The 14991-nt window shown below is 43.7% G+C and overlaps 1 protein-coding gene across 2 annotated transcripts in view; it reads right to left on the reverse strand.

Annotated features, from left to right (window-relative positions):
- Window positions 1–10466: 10466 nt before the first annotated feature.
- Window positions 10467–14991, reverse strand: part of Uch-L5 (ubiquitin carboxy-terminal hydrolase L5) — a 49821-nt gene continuing 45296 nt past the window's right edge. Inside the window, exons 9-11 of one of the 2 annotated variants that reach the window (XM_075690668.1) lie at window positions 13315–13407; window positions 13068–13166; window positions 10467–10539 (exon numbers count right to left, since the gene is read on the reverse strand). In XM_075690668.1, coding sequence (XP_075546783.1) covers window positions 10489–10539; window positions 13068–13166; window positions 13315–13407 — 243 coding nt within the window. In that variant the 3' untranslated portion in view covers window positions 10467–10488. Of the gene's footprint in view, window positions 10540–13056; window positions 13167–13314; window positions 13408–14991 lie in introns of both variants that reach the window. The other variant, XM_075690676.1, reaches the window with a different exon arrangement.

Below are 14991 nucleotides of genomic sequence, written 5' to 3' on the forward strand. Positions count from 1 at the left end.
GTGAATCCTGTATATAAGGGTAAGAAAAATTATTCTTCATTGAATAATAAGAGGTGTGGTAAGAAAAAAAAACAGGCCTGCACAAAACATGCAACACAGTCGCAGCGCTAGCTGGAGAAGTGCCCTCCTCGGAGGTTGTAGTAAAAGGTACAATGAGGATGATGTGCAGGGTTGTTTCAGTGAAGCCTCTTAGCCGTTTTCAAGACTATGAGCTGAACTGTGTGCCTGGTGTCGACATTTAGGCGTGGTTTCTGCTGCTTTCTGCTCAGCAGTCTGCCAAACCTGATGCATCCCTGGCTGCACTGGCGAGAGTAAATTTGTGCTCAGCTTCTTCAGCCACGGCCTGCACCTTATGTGCAGGAGCCACAAGGTGTGAATAGGCCTGACATACTCTTTAAAACAATCAAGACTCCCTCTGCAACTGGGGTGATGACTCGCTGCAAGATGGAGACACCAATGCTAGCACCATCCAGTAAAGAAGAGAAGCCAAGTTGGGCGTCAGCCAATAGACAGTTTTAGTATAGCGTACGCATACCATTGCGTACGCTAAAAAATAGCGGGTCGTCACTGCGCATGCGCTGAACGCTAAACGAAATAGCGGGTATAGCGGGCGTACGCAACGCAAACGAGTTAGCGTTAGCGTTTTTGCGGGGTTTGCGGAGCTTGCGGGAAACATGGCGGCGGTCCCGGCTGCCCACTTCGAATTGAATTTGGCGTTGCTTTTGTAAAATGCACTTCGTTCGTAGCAAATGACTGTGTAAACGGCTTTCGCTTAGTCTCAGGCCGCTTTGACGACAGAGTATTATGGATAACCTCGTGGTGTTTTCGAGATCGCTTCTCGTTTCGAACGAGTCGAAGCCTAACGAAAGAAACGTTCGAGATGTCAGCGCCACCTGTCGCTAAAGGCGCGAAATAGCCGCAACGACGGCATATGGCCTCTGAGATCCGAAGATATCGCCGGCCAACTAAAATTGTAGAAAACGTGCGCTGCTTAGCGTACGCTATATTATAGCGTATAGCGTACGCTATAGTTGCGGACGCTAAACTAAAGCTGTCTAATATCAGCGCATGACGAGCGCACTCTCCAGGCTGCAAGATTTTGAAGTCGGGCTTGTAGGACGATCGGAGGAACTTCGGGCGACAGGACTAGGCGAGCAGGCTTTATTTACATTATTTACATTTGAACATGGGATACATTTACACAGTCTAGCGTGACTTCCAAATGGAGCCCGCTAGACTTGACGAGCCCGCATTGATGAGCACAGAGCACGACGACGAGCACACACTAGCCGCCGACAACAGCTGGTTATATCCACTTTGTGTTCCCTAGATCCCTAGGCGAGGCAAAACGTTCGATGTCAGCGTAAACAAGCTGCCTCTCTGCGGGGCGTTTTACAAACACACACACAGGTTTCAGTGCCCCCTCCGCGGGCAGGCGACCTCTGCAGCGCAGTTGTCGTGGTTTCCATTGTCCTGCGTCCCCGTAGCCAGGTTGTCACGCCCGACCCCAGCCAGCGCCTCTAAATTCCAGAGCGGACCTCGCACAGTGGCCTCCGCTGCGGTCCATTGTCTGGTGTCTCGAAAAGCGCATGGGGAGGTTCCGCCAATTACCTCCCCTGGAGAACTCCCCTGAGCTGACCCTTGCCGCGTGGCTGCCGGTTTTCTGCAGTTCTCTAAATCATGGTTGGTTAGCGCTGTCCTCGCTGGTTCTCTGAAGGGCGCCCCCACCGTGGGTGGATCGAAACACGTGCAGCAGGCTGAAATAACCTGCACGTTGCCACCTCGGCAGACCATTCCTAACAAGGCACAGCACTCTTTGCTGCAGTGTTGTCGGAGTGATTGAGAGGTGATATCTTTGATTAGCAATCTGTGGGCGCAAAGTTTGAATCCTCACGAGGCACTGAGGTATATATATATATTTTTATAAATTTCTTGCAAAGGACTGTTTTCCTGCACTGGACACCGGCAACCCTGGCGAACATCAAAATGACTAGGGGAGTGAGCACATAAACTATTGCTCTGAAAAAATATGAGCACAAAGGCAAGCACCAGCACATCATATTATTCAAGATGCAAGCAAATTCACAAAGAGGGGTGTGCAATTGCACTGGGTATGTCAAAATATGGTGCATGCAACTGAAGCTCTATGGACGTTGATAATAGAGGGTTCCAGCTTGTCTAGTCTTTAGGGAAGTACCATGTTACGGTAAATGTGGACGGCAGTATTAACGCTGGTAGCAACATCCTGTGAAGCTTTGTACAACAACATGCGAAACATATTTGTGTTACATGGGTGTTCTCATCGAAGCAATATAAAGCACAAAGGACTGCATGTTGTTGACTGAATTGCAGCCGACACTTTACATCAACAGAAAAATAGCATAGTCAGTTACTGCAACAACTCTGTGCCCTCTCTTGTTAAATAAACTCTGCACCATAAGATGGTGCTGTCAACCTGCAACTCTCGTTTATGCCCTCGGTAACCCAGCATTTCATGAACAGTAAATACGTACAAAGACAAGCTGAAACTGCCTATTGTCTGAATATACCGCTCGCATCAAACTGTATATATAGGATACATTGAACATGCAGCAAGTACTGTCCCCCCAGAACGCTCTTTTTCTTCCCCACAATGCCTTGCTATTTTCACATCTATCAACAGCATTCATGAATATTGGAGCAGACGAGAAGGAGCCTTCAAGTTATTATGTGCACGAAATTGAAAAAGAGCATGCATATGACTGCAAAGCTGAGAGACAAGCTTATGCACACAAAAAGAAAATGCCAAGCTTTTTCCATAGCAGATGTATTTAGGCAACATCGAATTTGATGAATGACAGTTAACCCTTTCTTGACAAATGCTCCCAACAGGCAACATGTCAGAAAAAAAATTTATATTCTTGTAGGGTTTCAGTATTGAGTAAGCAGTTTTCGGCAAAATTTTTTCAGCCAACACTGAACAACGGGCAGCAAGCATCATTTGTTGGTTTAGAACAAGAACAAAGGACGAGGAAGTTTGGAATGCAACTCGCTTTCTTTTGAAAGCAGTCAAAGGAGACAGACTGATGCAATATCTCCGGCTGCAGTGGTGGCAAGCATGTGATGTAAAGAAAATGAAATGTACAATCAGCCATAACATGTTACGGAACACGAGATCCGAGAAGAAGCTGAACATCTGCACAGCCTGGTATTTGCATTTACAGCCTCTACTAGTATGTGAACAACATTGTGATCTTCAGTTTTACTGACTACTGTTACAGGCTGCTTGGAAATTGCATAGTTTCATACAATATACTTGAGTGAGCTCTGGCACTGTAATTGTTGAGCCACCATGGGAATGATGGAAAGTACGTGGATTTGTCTGATGTTCATGCTTGTGGTTTCAGACGTTCTTGTGATTGTGCTTATTACGCTTTGTATGCCTTCATTGTCGTAAATCTCTGAGCAAGCTATACTTTTCGAAGTGCATAAGATGCTGTGAACATGCACAATCACTACTAATAGCAACGGTTCAGCTTGTTGAAGTGGCCATATAAACACGCCAAGCATCTCGGGGCACTGGCTTGCCTGCAATAAATTCATTCATATGTTGCTTGTGAATGCACGCATCCGTGGTGTGATGGTTTCAATATCAGGCATCTGTGCTAGAGGTCCTGTGTTAGAATCCTGCAATCAGACAATTTTAATAATGTTTATTTAATTATTTATTATACAGTACATTGCTGAAAATGACTAGTTTACAAGATCATAAAGCCATTTGAAACCACAAGGAAGAAGTTAGGCAAATCCATGCACTTCTCATAATTCCCATGTTGGCTCAACTGCTCCGATTGCAGCTCCTGTAGACGCTAGTGCCAGAGTTCCCTCTAGTTATTATTGTATGAAACTCGATGGGGAAACTGAACGGTTTCCTCCCGTGGTCTGAAACTTTTGTGGTTGACTGTACACATATGGTTCACATATGAGAACCCTATGTACGAATTCCAAACAACATAGGTGACCTAGGGTGAATCCCAATTCCAGTTTTCTGCCAGGTGTTTTCAGGGCATCTACCAAGTTGACATATTAAAATTCCCAGAGTTTTTCAGGTTTTCCCAGAGTGCCATTGCAGAATTCCTAAAGTGACACAGAACTTTCTTTCATGTCAAGACAGGCGACACCATGTTACCCGATACTGTCACTCTCTAGTAAGCATGTTGAAAGTAAGAAAAAAACTTAATCCAGTTTGAATAAGTAGCAGGCTTTATGTTACTCAAATAGTCAACTGAAGGGAGGGGGTTAGTAAAATGCACAGCAAATAAAATATCTTCGAAAAAAATGGCAAAGCCCATTGGGAATCAAGTCGAACATTTTCAAATACGAATAAAATGATGCATACAGAAGCAAATATTTTTGAAAGTGAGCTATTTCTATCAAGTGATAGCAAGCTCATAGCCCGAACATTGTCAGAACCGAGATTCTCTCAGCAGCAGGAAAGTCAATCTCAACTGTCCTGACATACTCTCAACACACGCACAATGCCCAAGTGTTGTGTTTCACTGCTTTAAAGAGTTTATTTTGGTTTGGATAAGGGCCACTTGCATCTCAGCATCAGCCAACAATTTGCTTTTTGAGCTCAAGCTTCAAAGAAGAGGCGGCACAGTTACTTTCCTGATCATTCCTCCATGCGACGGTCCTTTCTGTTCTCGTCCTCGCTCCACTGCGCATTCGCCCCATGGACCACTTGAAGCATCCTCTTTGTCAGTTTTACAGTCAATGTTCGATTTTTCGGACTCTAGGGTCCGTGAAAACCTCTGAAAAAATCGGGGGTCCGGAAAATCGGTCACTGACTGTACACTGACAACTCCTCCAACAGACGACATGGCGTCAAAGACAATTCGTTACGATTCTTTTTTACTCGAGCCAGCATTAGGGATACTTTTGTTCCCTTTCAATAAAATGACAGCCAATTTTTCCTGATAGAAGCACAAATTCCCAGAGTATTTCCAGACTATTCAAAATCCCAGAGAATTCCCACACCCTGGTTTTCCTTCTATTGCTCAAAATGTTTCCTCAAAATATTTTTTGTCTTCGTTGATTATGTTTATTCTTGATGTGTTTTACACATTTAGATACAAAAGAAACATCTTTTTCAGATATTTATATGTGATGTCATTAAAGGGTTAAAGGCAGCTTGCCGAATAACAGAATCCAAGAAATTGCAACTGAGTGAAATTTCAAATGTAATTCTTGGCTCCAAGTTTTGCAAACATAGATGTGATACTGGCAGTCCATGTCACAAGTGGTGATTGCAAAGTGACAGCAGAGACAATACAATCGCTGCCTCCCATACTCCGTTTCACACCTAGCAAGTAGAGTTGCAGAAGCTATGTGGTCACAGAAGTCTTGCTCTGTGTTTTGCACTGAAGTATTTATTTATTTATATTACAGCAATCCCAAGTATGGATTTTTGCAGGGTGGGACAATTGGCAGAAAATAAAAATAAAACTGGTTGGATGATTTCTATGGAATAGGGAAATACTTCATAGGTGACAACTACAACTTGTTGACGTAAGATTATGTCAAAAGACATATTACTATATTTGTGCATCTGTTTGATGCCAGTGTACGATACACTGCGTTTTGGTGCAAGCACAAGCGATGACCAAGGCTGCTGGATGACCAAGGCTGCAGACCAACAATGTTTTGTTAGGCACAGTTTTTAAAAATATACATGTAATGCCAAGGAGTCACTATCAAAAATCAACCTTTGCCTGAACAAAAGTGCAAAGAAACCACAAAGGCTTTGAAAAAGGGCTAGCAATGCTGTCAATGAAATGAGGTTACCTTAATATTGTCTAATACTTATAGTATTGCAATTTCACACCATATGCACTCAAGAGGTTGGTTTTCCCTAACATCTCCAGATGGCATTTTTTTCCTAGTTTAATCATGGAAAGGTAGTCGCTCGGTTAGGGTATATGCCCATTGTGTCCTATAGTTGCAAGCACTTGCCCCCTTTCCTCTCCCTGAGAAAAACGTTGCTTTTGGGTGCTGCTCACAATGTTTTAGCTAGTAATCTATTCTTACAGTACAGTGGACTCTTAGCGGAGCCTCAAGGGACCAGGGAAATTGGTTCCGTTTATCGGGAGTCCCATTTACTAAGAGACAAAGCTGAATACAACTGCATGAATACAAATCCAACCAACCATGTGGATGGTGCTTCGTTTAAGAGGCAGTTCCATTTAAGTGATTTCCGTTTATCGAGATTGCACTGTATATACAAAGTGAGGAAAAATGAAAGCACCCTTAACTGCAAGTTTTCATTGCGATAGCAATTATATGGCACATTTCTGCCATCGGTGTTGCCATGAGAGACAGACAGAAGAAAGGGGAAAGGCAGGGAGGTTAACCAGATTGGAAGATCCGGTTTGCCACCCTATGCTGGGGAGAGAGGGGAGGGGGAGGTAAAGTGATAGCAAAGTAGAGATAAAGAAAGAAAGGAGCATAGACATACAATCACAGTCGGTCACTGTCACCGCACAGCACTGTAGTACTTGCAGCACTATACGAGGTGTGACACAAAAGAAACGTGACTAAGTGTGCAGCTTGAAAAAAGATTGGAGTTGGCAACAACTGTTTTGCTGACGTCATCCCACACACACCCTCTTTTCATGCGGCCAGTTTCGATGAAACTGTTCACGCCAGTTGGAAGTGCTGCTTAATTGAGTGAACACATGCAACTGCATTCTGCAGGAAAAATGTCTGATGGAAAAACCGAACAGTGAATCAACATCAAGTTTCTTGTGAAACTTAAGAAATCAGCCACGAAAACATTTCAAATGTTAAGCGAGGCTTATGGAGATGAAACTTTGTCTTGTGCACGTGTGTTTGAATGGCATAAGCGGTTTTCAGGGGGAAGGGACAGTGTGGAAGATGATGAACGTGCTGGGCGCCCAAGGTCAGCGATTACAGACCAAAACATTGCCAAAGTTTGTGACGTGATCCGTGGTGACCAAAGATTAAGTGTTCGTGCAGTGGCAGAGTTGGTTAACTTGGATAGGGAAGCTGTTTGACGCATTTTAACGGACTAATTACACACGAGGACGACTTGTGCGAAGGTTGTTCCAAAAGTTCTGTCCGATGACCAAAAACAGTGCCGTAAAGACATGTGTGTGGACATGTTGGAACGCATTGCAAACGAGCCAAATTTGTTGGAATCTGTTGTAACATGTGATGAGACATGGACTTTTGCCTATGACCCAGATAGTAAGCGCCAGTCAATGCAGTGGAAGTCTCCAGAATCCCCAAGACCCAAAAAAGCACGCATGTCAAAATCAAAATTCAAGGCAATGTTAATAGTCTTCTTTGACATTAATGGAATTCTAATGATTGAGTGGGTTCCTAGAGGTCAGACTGTTAACCAACACTACTACATTGAAGTACTAAAAAGACTTCATGAAAAACTTAGGAAAAAGAGGCCACAGTTGTGGAGTGATGGATGGCTGTTGCACCAGGACAATGCACCCGCTCACACGGCCATATCTGTCAAGCAGTTTCTGACCAGCAAAAACATTACTGTGAAGGGGCATCCTCCTTATTCACCTGATTTGGCTCCAAGCGACTTTTTTTTATTTCCTAAAGTTAAATCTTGCTTGAAGGGAACACATTTTACCTCAGTTGAAGAGGCTCAGGCAAAAACGGAAAATCTCCTGAAGGGCCTTCCAAAAACCTCGTTCTAGAACTGTTACCAGCAATGGCAGCACCGAATGCAGAAGTGTGTGAATGCTGAAGGGGACTACTTTGAAGGTGATAATGTCACAGAGAACTGATTCTGTAAGTACAATAATTTATTGGACCAGTCTTGTTTTTTTGTGTCACACCTTGTAAACATCTGTTCAGGTTACAGCCGCTCGTCCAATTATGTTGCCCTTAAGAACTGCAACAGTCGCCCTTCGCTGTGATGGCTTATGATGTTGGTATTCTGAAATAAGTTCCTCTGTTAGAGGTCTTTGGTTAAAACACGCTATCGCGATTGCAAGCGATAGTCTCTGTAAATTGTAGCGAGGACAGTCACAGAAAAGGTGTTGAAGTCTCTCCTCGCTACCACAGTCATCACACGAGGAATCGTTGGCCCATCCGATGCCGTCGCCGTGAGGTTCCATAAAAGTCCAAGGGTGATAAAATCGTTGCCGCATGTCGTATGCATAAGTGAAAGCATGCGAGGGTGAGCTGGCGAACACAGCTCAATCTCATGTGTGCGTGCGACGCAGGTGGTTCAGAAGCACGCCCCCTCTCCAGTTGCGCGCGAGACAATGGGGCGAGGTGAGGGAGGAGGGTTTTTCTCTGGCTGCTGCTGCTTAAGGCTGTTATAATCGGCCTGCAGGGGTACTGCTCTGCAAACCTATCTCAGCCCGCTGCAGTTGTTTTGATCGACCCGCGGGGGTGGCGTCCTCAAGAGAACCAGTGATGCTGGCAACGCTAACTGACCATGCACTTACTTCGGAGAACTGGAGACCATGGTAAAGCTAATTAACCATGCGCCTCCTCGTACAGCCCAGCGGCGTCAGCGAGGCTAGCCGTTTGGCGGACCGAGTATTGCTGGTTGATTCGCCGTCGCCTTCAAGGTCTATTTACAGCAAGAGAGCTTCTCAGAAAAGGGTGTTTTGCGGTGCGTTTTTCCTCGGACCCTAGGATTCATCACAGTCTGCCGACACTCGTGGCAGCCACCGGAGAAGTCAGCTCTGGAATTAAGAGGTGCCGGCTGGGGTCAAGCGTGACAACCTGGCTACGAGGACCCGCTCAACTCGGTGGGTTCTGGGAATTCAAAGTGCGTACGTGAGTGCGTGAGCCCTCCCCCTCAAAGGCGGGCCGACTACACCTCCAACGACTGTGGACGGTCCGATTGGACAAAGGTTGGACAGCAGTTTTCCCTCACCCAGGGATCTAGGGAGGACAGAGTGTTTTTAAGCAGCCGTGTGCTCAACAAGCGGGGTGCTTGGAGCTTTGTGCTCGTGTGCTTCGCGGTGGGAGCTTCGTGCTCCTTTTTGCAGTCATGCTAGGCTGTTGATATGTATGTTCTGTTTTAATGTAAATATGTAAAAAACCCTGTACTCCTAGTCCTCGATGAGAACAAGTTCCTCCCTGCAACCACGTCCCAAGCGTGGGTGAGTTGGACGACGGCATAGGCCAGCTACCATCTATTTCATGCCCGACCCCAACCATTACAAGGCGCAACCGTGCGGGTGCCATATCTTGAAAGCAATCTGCGACGTGGCCTAAGTGTGCGCGTAGTGCCGGTAAGTTCATATGCAGCGTGCTTTCTATGTTTCATTCGCGTTGAAGCGAGAGACGCACAAAGGTCAATTCGATTGCTGCTGCTGCTATTCCTCACTCCAGAATTTTTACAGCGATTTTCCGCGATCATAGAGAGAGATGTGTTCATGTTTACCTGTACGCGCATGACACCGTGCTTGTTAATTTAGTTATAACACGTCGGCGAGCTAGTTGCTTTGAATCCATGATAGAACGCGCAAGCACACTGAACGAGGATGTAGAATAGAAAGAAACGCACACAGAGACAGCACTGTCTGTTTCTTTCTATGTCCTCATTGAGTAGTGCTTACACATTATATCATTGTTAATTTACTTAGTAAGTGAATGCTTACAAGTTTATACGGCTGATAAAACCACTATCCTTACTTTGTATAGCTATCTACTAATTTGCTAATGCAATCTGCTTAGTCTTTCGGGCGAAACTGCGTCTTTTTAAAAAGATCCTAATGCTGTTTTGCTCACATAGAACTTTACTAGCCTAAAAAGTGTTTCTTCTGGCATGTTCAGAACCATGTAGCAAAAAAGGTGAAAAAAAAAGCACTCACTTTTGTTTTCCTCTACTATTACCATGTAAATTTCCTCGTGTTCTCTCAACCTAAATTAATCAGCTGAACTCAAACCAATTTTCAAACATCAAAACTCAGTTACACACATTTCTGGTGAGTAGATGCCTATGATACAGGAACAGTGGCATTAAAGATAGAATGAATATCTGTTTGTGGGCCCACACGACTAATGCATTGTACTGTACAGTCACCTTTTTGTTTTGGCGCTGTTTTCTAAAATTTATTCTTAAAATGATGGGTGTGGGCATTGTGCGAGTCTGCTATGAAGTGAACACACACTCTTTGTTTTGAGTGCAAGGAAGAAACCAGGTCACAATTTTTCCCTAAGAGTCAAAATGAAATGACATTTCGAGATACAAACAGATCCCTCGTACACAATTGCTTTTTGGCTTTGTATATTGTAAGGAACCATATGATTTTCGTTTCCTCGTATTATCTGCTGCGCCAAGTGGCCGATCTCAGAGCAAAGGCACTGTGGCGGGGGTCAAGCGAGTGATGAAGGGTGGAAAGGATGAAAAATGAATGGATATTGAAGGGACAAGTGGGTGCTTCATGTAGAGAGAGAGAGAGAGAGGACACTTTACATTCAGACCTAAAGCAGTATCATTTACTTCATTTTTTCACCCTGTTTTTTCTTCTCTAAGGCTTTTTCCCTTGCCTGAAAAAAAAAAGAGGGGGGAGAAAGCGGGAAAAAGGTGTGTAAAAATCATACAGCAACAGGAAAAACATGCACAATACTAGGTCCAAGATATGAAGGAAGCAAATTAAACTTGTTTCTAAAAGGCGACTCCAGTGATACTTCAAGTCAATGATGGCAGTGATGTGGGTTTTATTTGCTGATCATGGAATGGCATTTTTAAAATTGCGTCAGTTTATAATTAATTAACTGAAACTCTCTTGCAATGATGGTTTTATGCACACTATCTGGCACTTCATGAACATTAAGAAGCCAATATATGTTGCAAAGCCTTGTTGGCCCTGTTTGAATGTGTGAAGAACCTGTGTGTGAGGTAAACTGCATTACAGTCATGGTTGGCTGCAGTGCCAGAATCTCTTCACTACCACCACTGCTCTTTTAGACATCCCACCTAAGGAGTTCCAGTTCCACAAGCAGCTTTAAGCACACTGCAATTCATGAAAAAGTCAAATAAACTGATGATGAACTAATGCAAGTTGACCAAGTGCATTTCATTTGGGTTGAGTATCAACACTGCTGGAACTGATGTGTTTTCTAATTTATCAACAGCAAAAAATTTGCGCAGGTTCCTTGAAATATAGAAGTAAAGAGATGATCTGACAGAATCTACAGCATTACATACTAAATGGTTGTGTTGCTATGTGTGGCTTACAAGTCATTTCCGCTGTTTCAATGTGAACAGGCTAATGATGCACAATTATGTAATATATGATGTATGCAAAATATGAAATAAATACACATACATAAATTAGTGAACAAAGAGATATCATATTGTGTTTATTAAAAGAAAAATTCACCACCTTCATTTAAAGGCAATCAGTTGATCGTTTTTCAATATTTTCCTACAGGGTGCCCGCTTTTGCTGTCAGGGGGATAATAGATAACATTTTGTTAATAGCCCCTGTCACAGCTCCACTTTACACTGTTTCCATTTCATGGTGTCACTGTTGCCTATATTGCCAAGTTTGTGTTATAGTGCATTCCATGTTTTCTTTTCTCCCTTTCATCTCTCATCATCTATTATACTTGGTAGCATGCCAGGCCTGGTGCCAGGCTAAGCTCCCCAGTTGTCATTAAACTTTTCCTCTTCCCTGCACACATACCGACACACTGACTGATGTGTGCAGTCTCCCTTGCAATTCATTATTAGGTAATACAAGTTCAGTAAACAATGGGTAAACTATGCAGTGCGAATAACATGGCAGTTAACGTGGAAGTGTTCCAAGAGGTGACTGCCCAAGGCTAATAGTCTGGAAGGGTGCAGTGTCGACTTTGTGAACAGTTTAGCTCAGAAGATTGAAAATGCAAAATACAATATCTTTTTCGTCCACCACTTGCATCAAATGCTTACTCATTCCTGAATCCACACATTAAATTGCCTGTGAAACAACTGACTCATTTGTCCACAGAAAAAATCTTTCTGCTCGACTTATTTGCCTCTCAAAGTCATAATATGGAGATTAAAGGCTTGGAAGCTGAATGCACAAATCTGAAAGCTGAAGAAAACCTAGTGATACATGCACACACTAATGTAGACTTGTGTTAGTTCAACTCCAGTTAATTCAATTTTTAGGTTAATTTGATCCTGACTGAAGGTCCCGGCTGGCACCCATGCATTTATCTATGAGCCCAAACTTCCATTATTTCTATCTTAAAGTTGGCCTTCGATGGATAATTTGAACTTAACCAGCAAGCACGCTACGCACCTGACCCCTATGGTGACCCCAATAGCGACCCTTTTAGAAGCAGCATTTGTCTCTGCAGAGCTTAGGGGACAGTGAATGCGTTGAACACACGTCTCCAGTTGAAAACACCTAATTTTGCCCTGCCCTAAAAAGATTTCGAAGCAATAACCGCAGCTGACAATGTCTGATTACAGTATTTACCCAATTCTAACACACTTTTTTTTCAGGAAAATTGGGTCGAAAATTGCCTGCATGATGTATTCGGACACAAAACCAAAACCGCCTTCCGAGGCATTCGTATGCTTTATCTCATATCACAAATGTTCTGCGGTGAAGCTGACTTTAAAAACAACGCGATGAAGATGACTTGGAGGACTGGCTAGTATTGTGCAACACATATTACACCTTGGCGCCCATTTTTCAAGCTAAAAAATTGGGTGGCCGTTAGATTTTTACTTTGACAAGGAAGCTCCTAAGCTTCACTGTCATTTCTACGTTAGTTACGTCGCACACATAGAAATTGAGTGCACATTTGATTCGAAGGGGTGTTGGACTCTGGCAAATGAATCGGCATGGTATATTTTTTTTTCTGCTCAATCTTGCTTAATTCAACCTGCCAGATAATTCGGTCCATCTTGTTGGTCCTGTCACGGTCGAAATAACAGAAGTCGGCTGTGTTAGCAAAGCCCCCTCCTCAGCTATAAGTTAATTTTGTACAGCATGCTCTAAGCAAACAAAAACAAGCATAACAACGAAGTGAACCTGATCACGGCTAGATTTTGCAGAGGCCTACCATTCACCAACCTTTTCTACTAGAGGCACAAGCTTCTTTTCTTCTGACAGGATTTTCAGAATCTCCATGATGAGTGGCAAATAGTTGTGCTTCCGTCTGATGTTCTCCACCTGGAAAAGTGCATGAGATAAGTGCCCTATGGCCAGTTGCCTTCTAATTAGCAACAATGAAATATATAGTGCAACATGCACAGAACAGGGTTTCCACTCTGCAACTTAAGGAACAACTGCCGTGTGTGACATTCCAACACCCTCATACCTTGTACCGCTTACACTTGTTCTCTTCTTCTTGGATGAGCATGTGGAGCTTGCTTATCTCAGACTGGACATCATCAGTTTCCATCCCACCAGACTAGAAGAAACAAGGTGTGTATTAGTAAAGACCTGATTGTTATTCACGTATCCTACCCTGCTCAACGACCCTTTACCAGTAGTATACACCAGCATTCCTTAAACATTATTGCTGCCCACAGACCCCTTGACAGCTAAAGGCATGTTTGTTTCAGTCTGCCAGGGTTACATTCTAGGTACCTTATGCATCACTTGTAGTCTACAATCACTGTGAAACAAGCTGCATGCAGAAAATGTGGCTGCTGAAGACAATAAAGTCACAAATTGGCTTCAATGCCAACAACCCTTGAGATGGTGTAGTAGTGATCATGTTATAACATATCAGTCAGCCTGGTCAAGCACTCATAGGGCACATCATGATAGTGGCAAAATCTGAGCACTTGACAATGTAATAGGGGAGAGAAGGCAAGATGTCAGAGAATGCTGCTTCGTACCAAAGCAGCAGAACACTGGACAACCACCCTTATCCCTTGCCAAATACAGAAAAACACGGAGTGAAAGAAAGAATGGCTGACGTGCACGCAGCTTTCAGTGACATGCCAATGGTGTGGTTTGCAACCACTGTACTGGGCAGACTGATGTGCATGAGCAGTTTGTGATGCAGTAAAACAACACTATAGTTAAAAGGGGCACCAAAATTACTTTCTTGCCACCGTTCACCCCCATGGCCAACAGTGGCCCCTGGTGGCAGTTACCTCTGAATAAGACAAAGCTGATGCAACAGCTTGCCATGTACCACTGAAAGACCACAAAAGAAATGAAAAAAAAAAAAGACACACACATGCACATCTGCTCTGCTTACCAACGTTTCATGAGCGTGACATCTGATTCCTGCAAACGTCTGATTTCGTACAATGCTTGATGTTCGCTGCAGGACACCAATGTAAAGGAATTATTTTGTTACTGCCACGCTACACGACTTTTCCACCACACCATCCCTCACGCACCCCGCGCGCCTTCCTTCCCCCCTTTCCACCGTACTCGTGGCCTTCAAGAAAGCTTCGCCTCACTTGCTTGGAGCTCTCGGTCCGCTTATGCCGCCACTCTCTCCTCACGACTCTCCCTCCCTCAGAACATGAAACCAGTGCAGGAAGAGAGAAGCTCAAAATTCGTTGAAGTAAATATGCCTTGCAAGTTCACTGTCTACAATTTGTAAATTGCAATACGTGCCATTAAGCAATGTTTGTCAAATTAGGGAACATCCACAAACCTTCTCATACTCGATTATTGGGCTTTATCAGCTTTGGTCTGAAAGCAAGTTGGCCTAGTTTTGCACCTTGAATTGATGCTGGAGCCTTCGCATGCTTTGTACAGTATTTTTACAATACTGTATAGAAATTACCGAGAGAATTTGCACAGATGATGCTCAAAAAGTAAGAGATTAGACAGCTAGTAAAGCTTCTGCAGTAGATCAGCCTGATAGTGACTGCGTGCTCTTGTGTGATTGAAAGCTCCACACGATGACAAAGATTTCTCAGAAGTTGTATATGCGCTGTAGAAATGCTAATGGATAAAAGCAACTTGCTACGAGAGAAAATGAAGTTGCAGAACATAATCAAAACAATGTGCACTCATGAGCATGTGC

This window comes from Dermacentor variabilis, chromosome 1 (genome assembly GCF_050947875.1).
Source record: "Dermacentor variabilis isolate Ectoservices chromosome 1, ASM5094787v1, whole genome shotgun sequence".
In the NCBI taxonomy this organism is placed as follows: Eukaryota; Metazoa; Arthropoda; class Arachnida; order Ixodida; family Ixodidae; genus Dermacentor; species Dermacentor variabilis.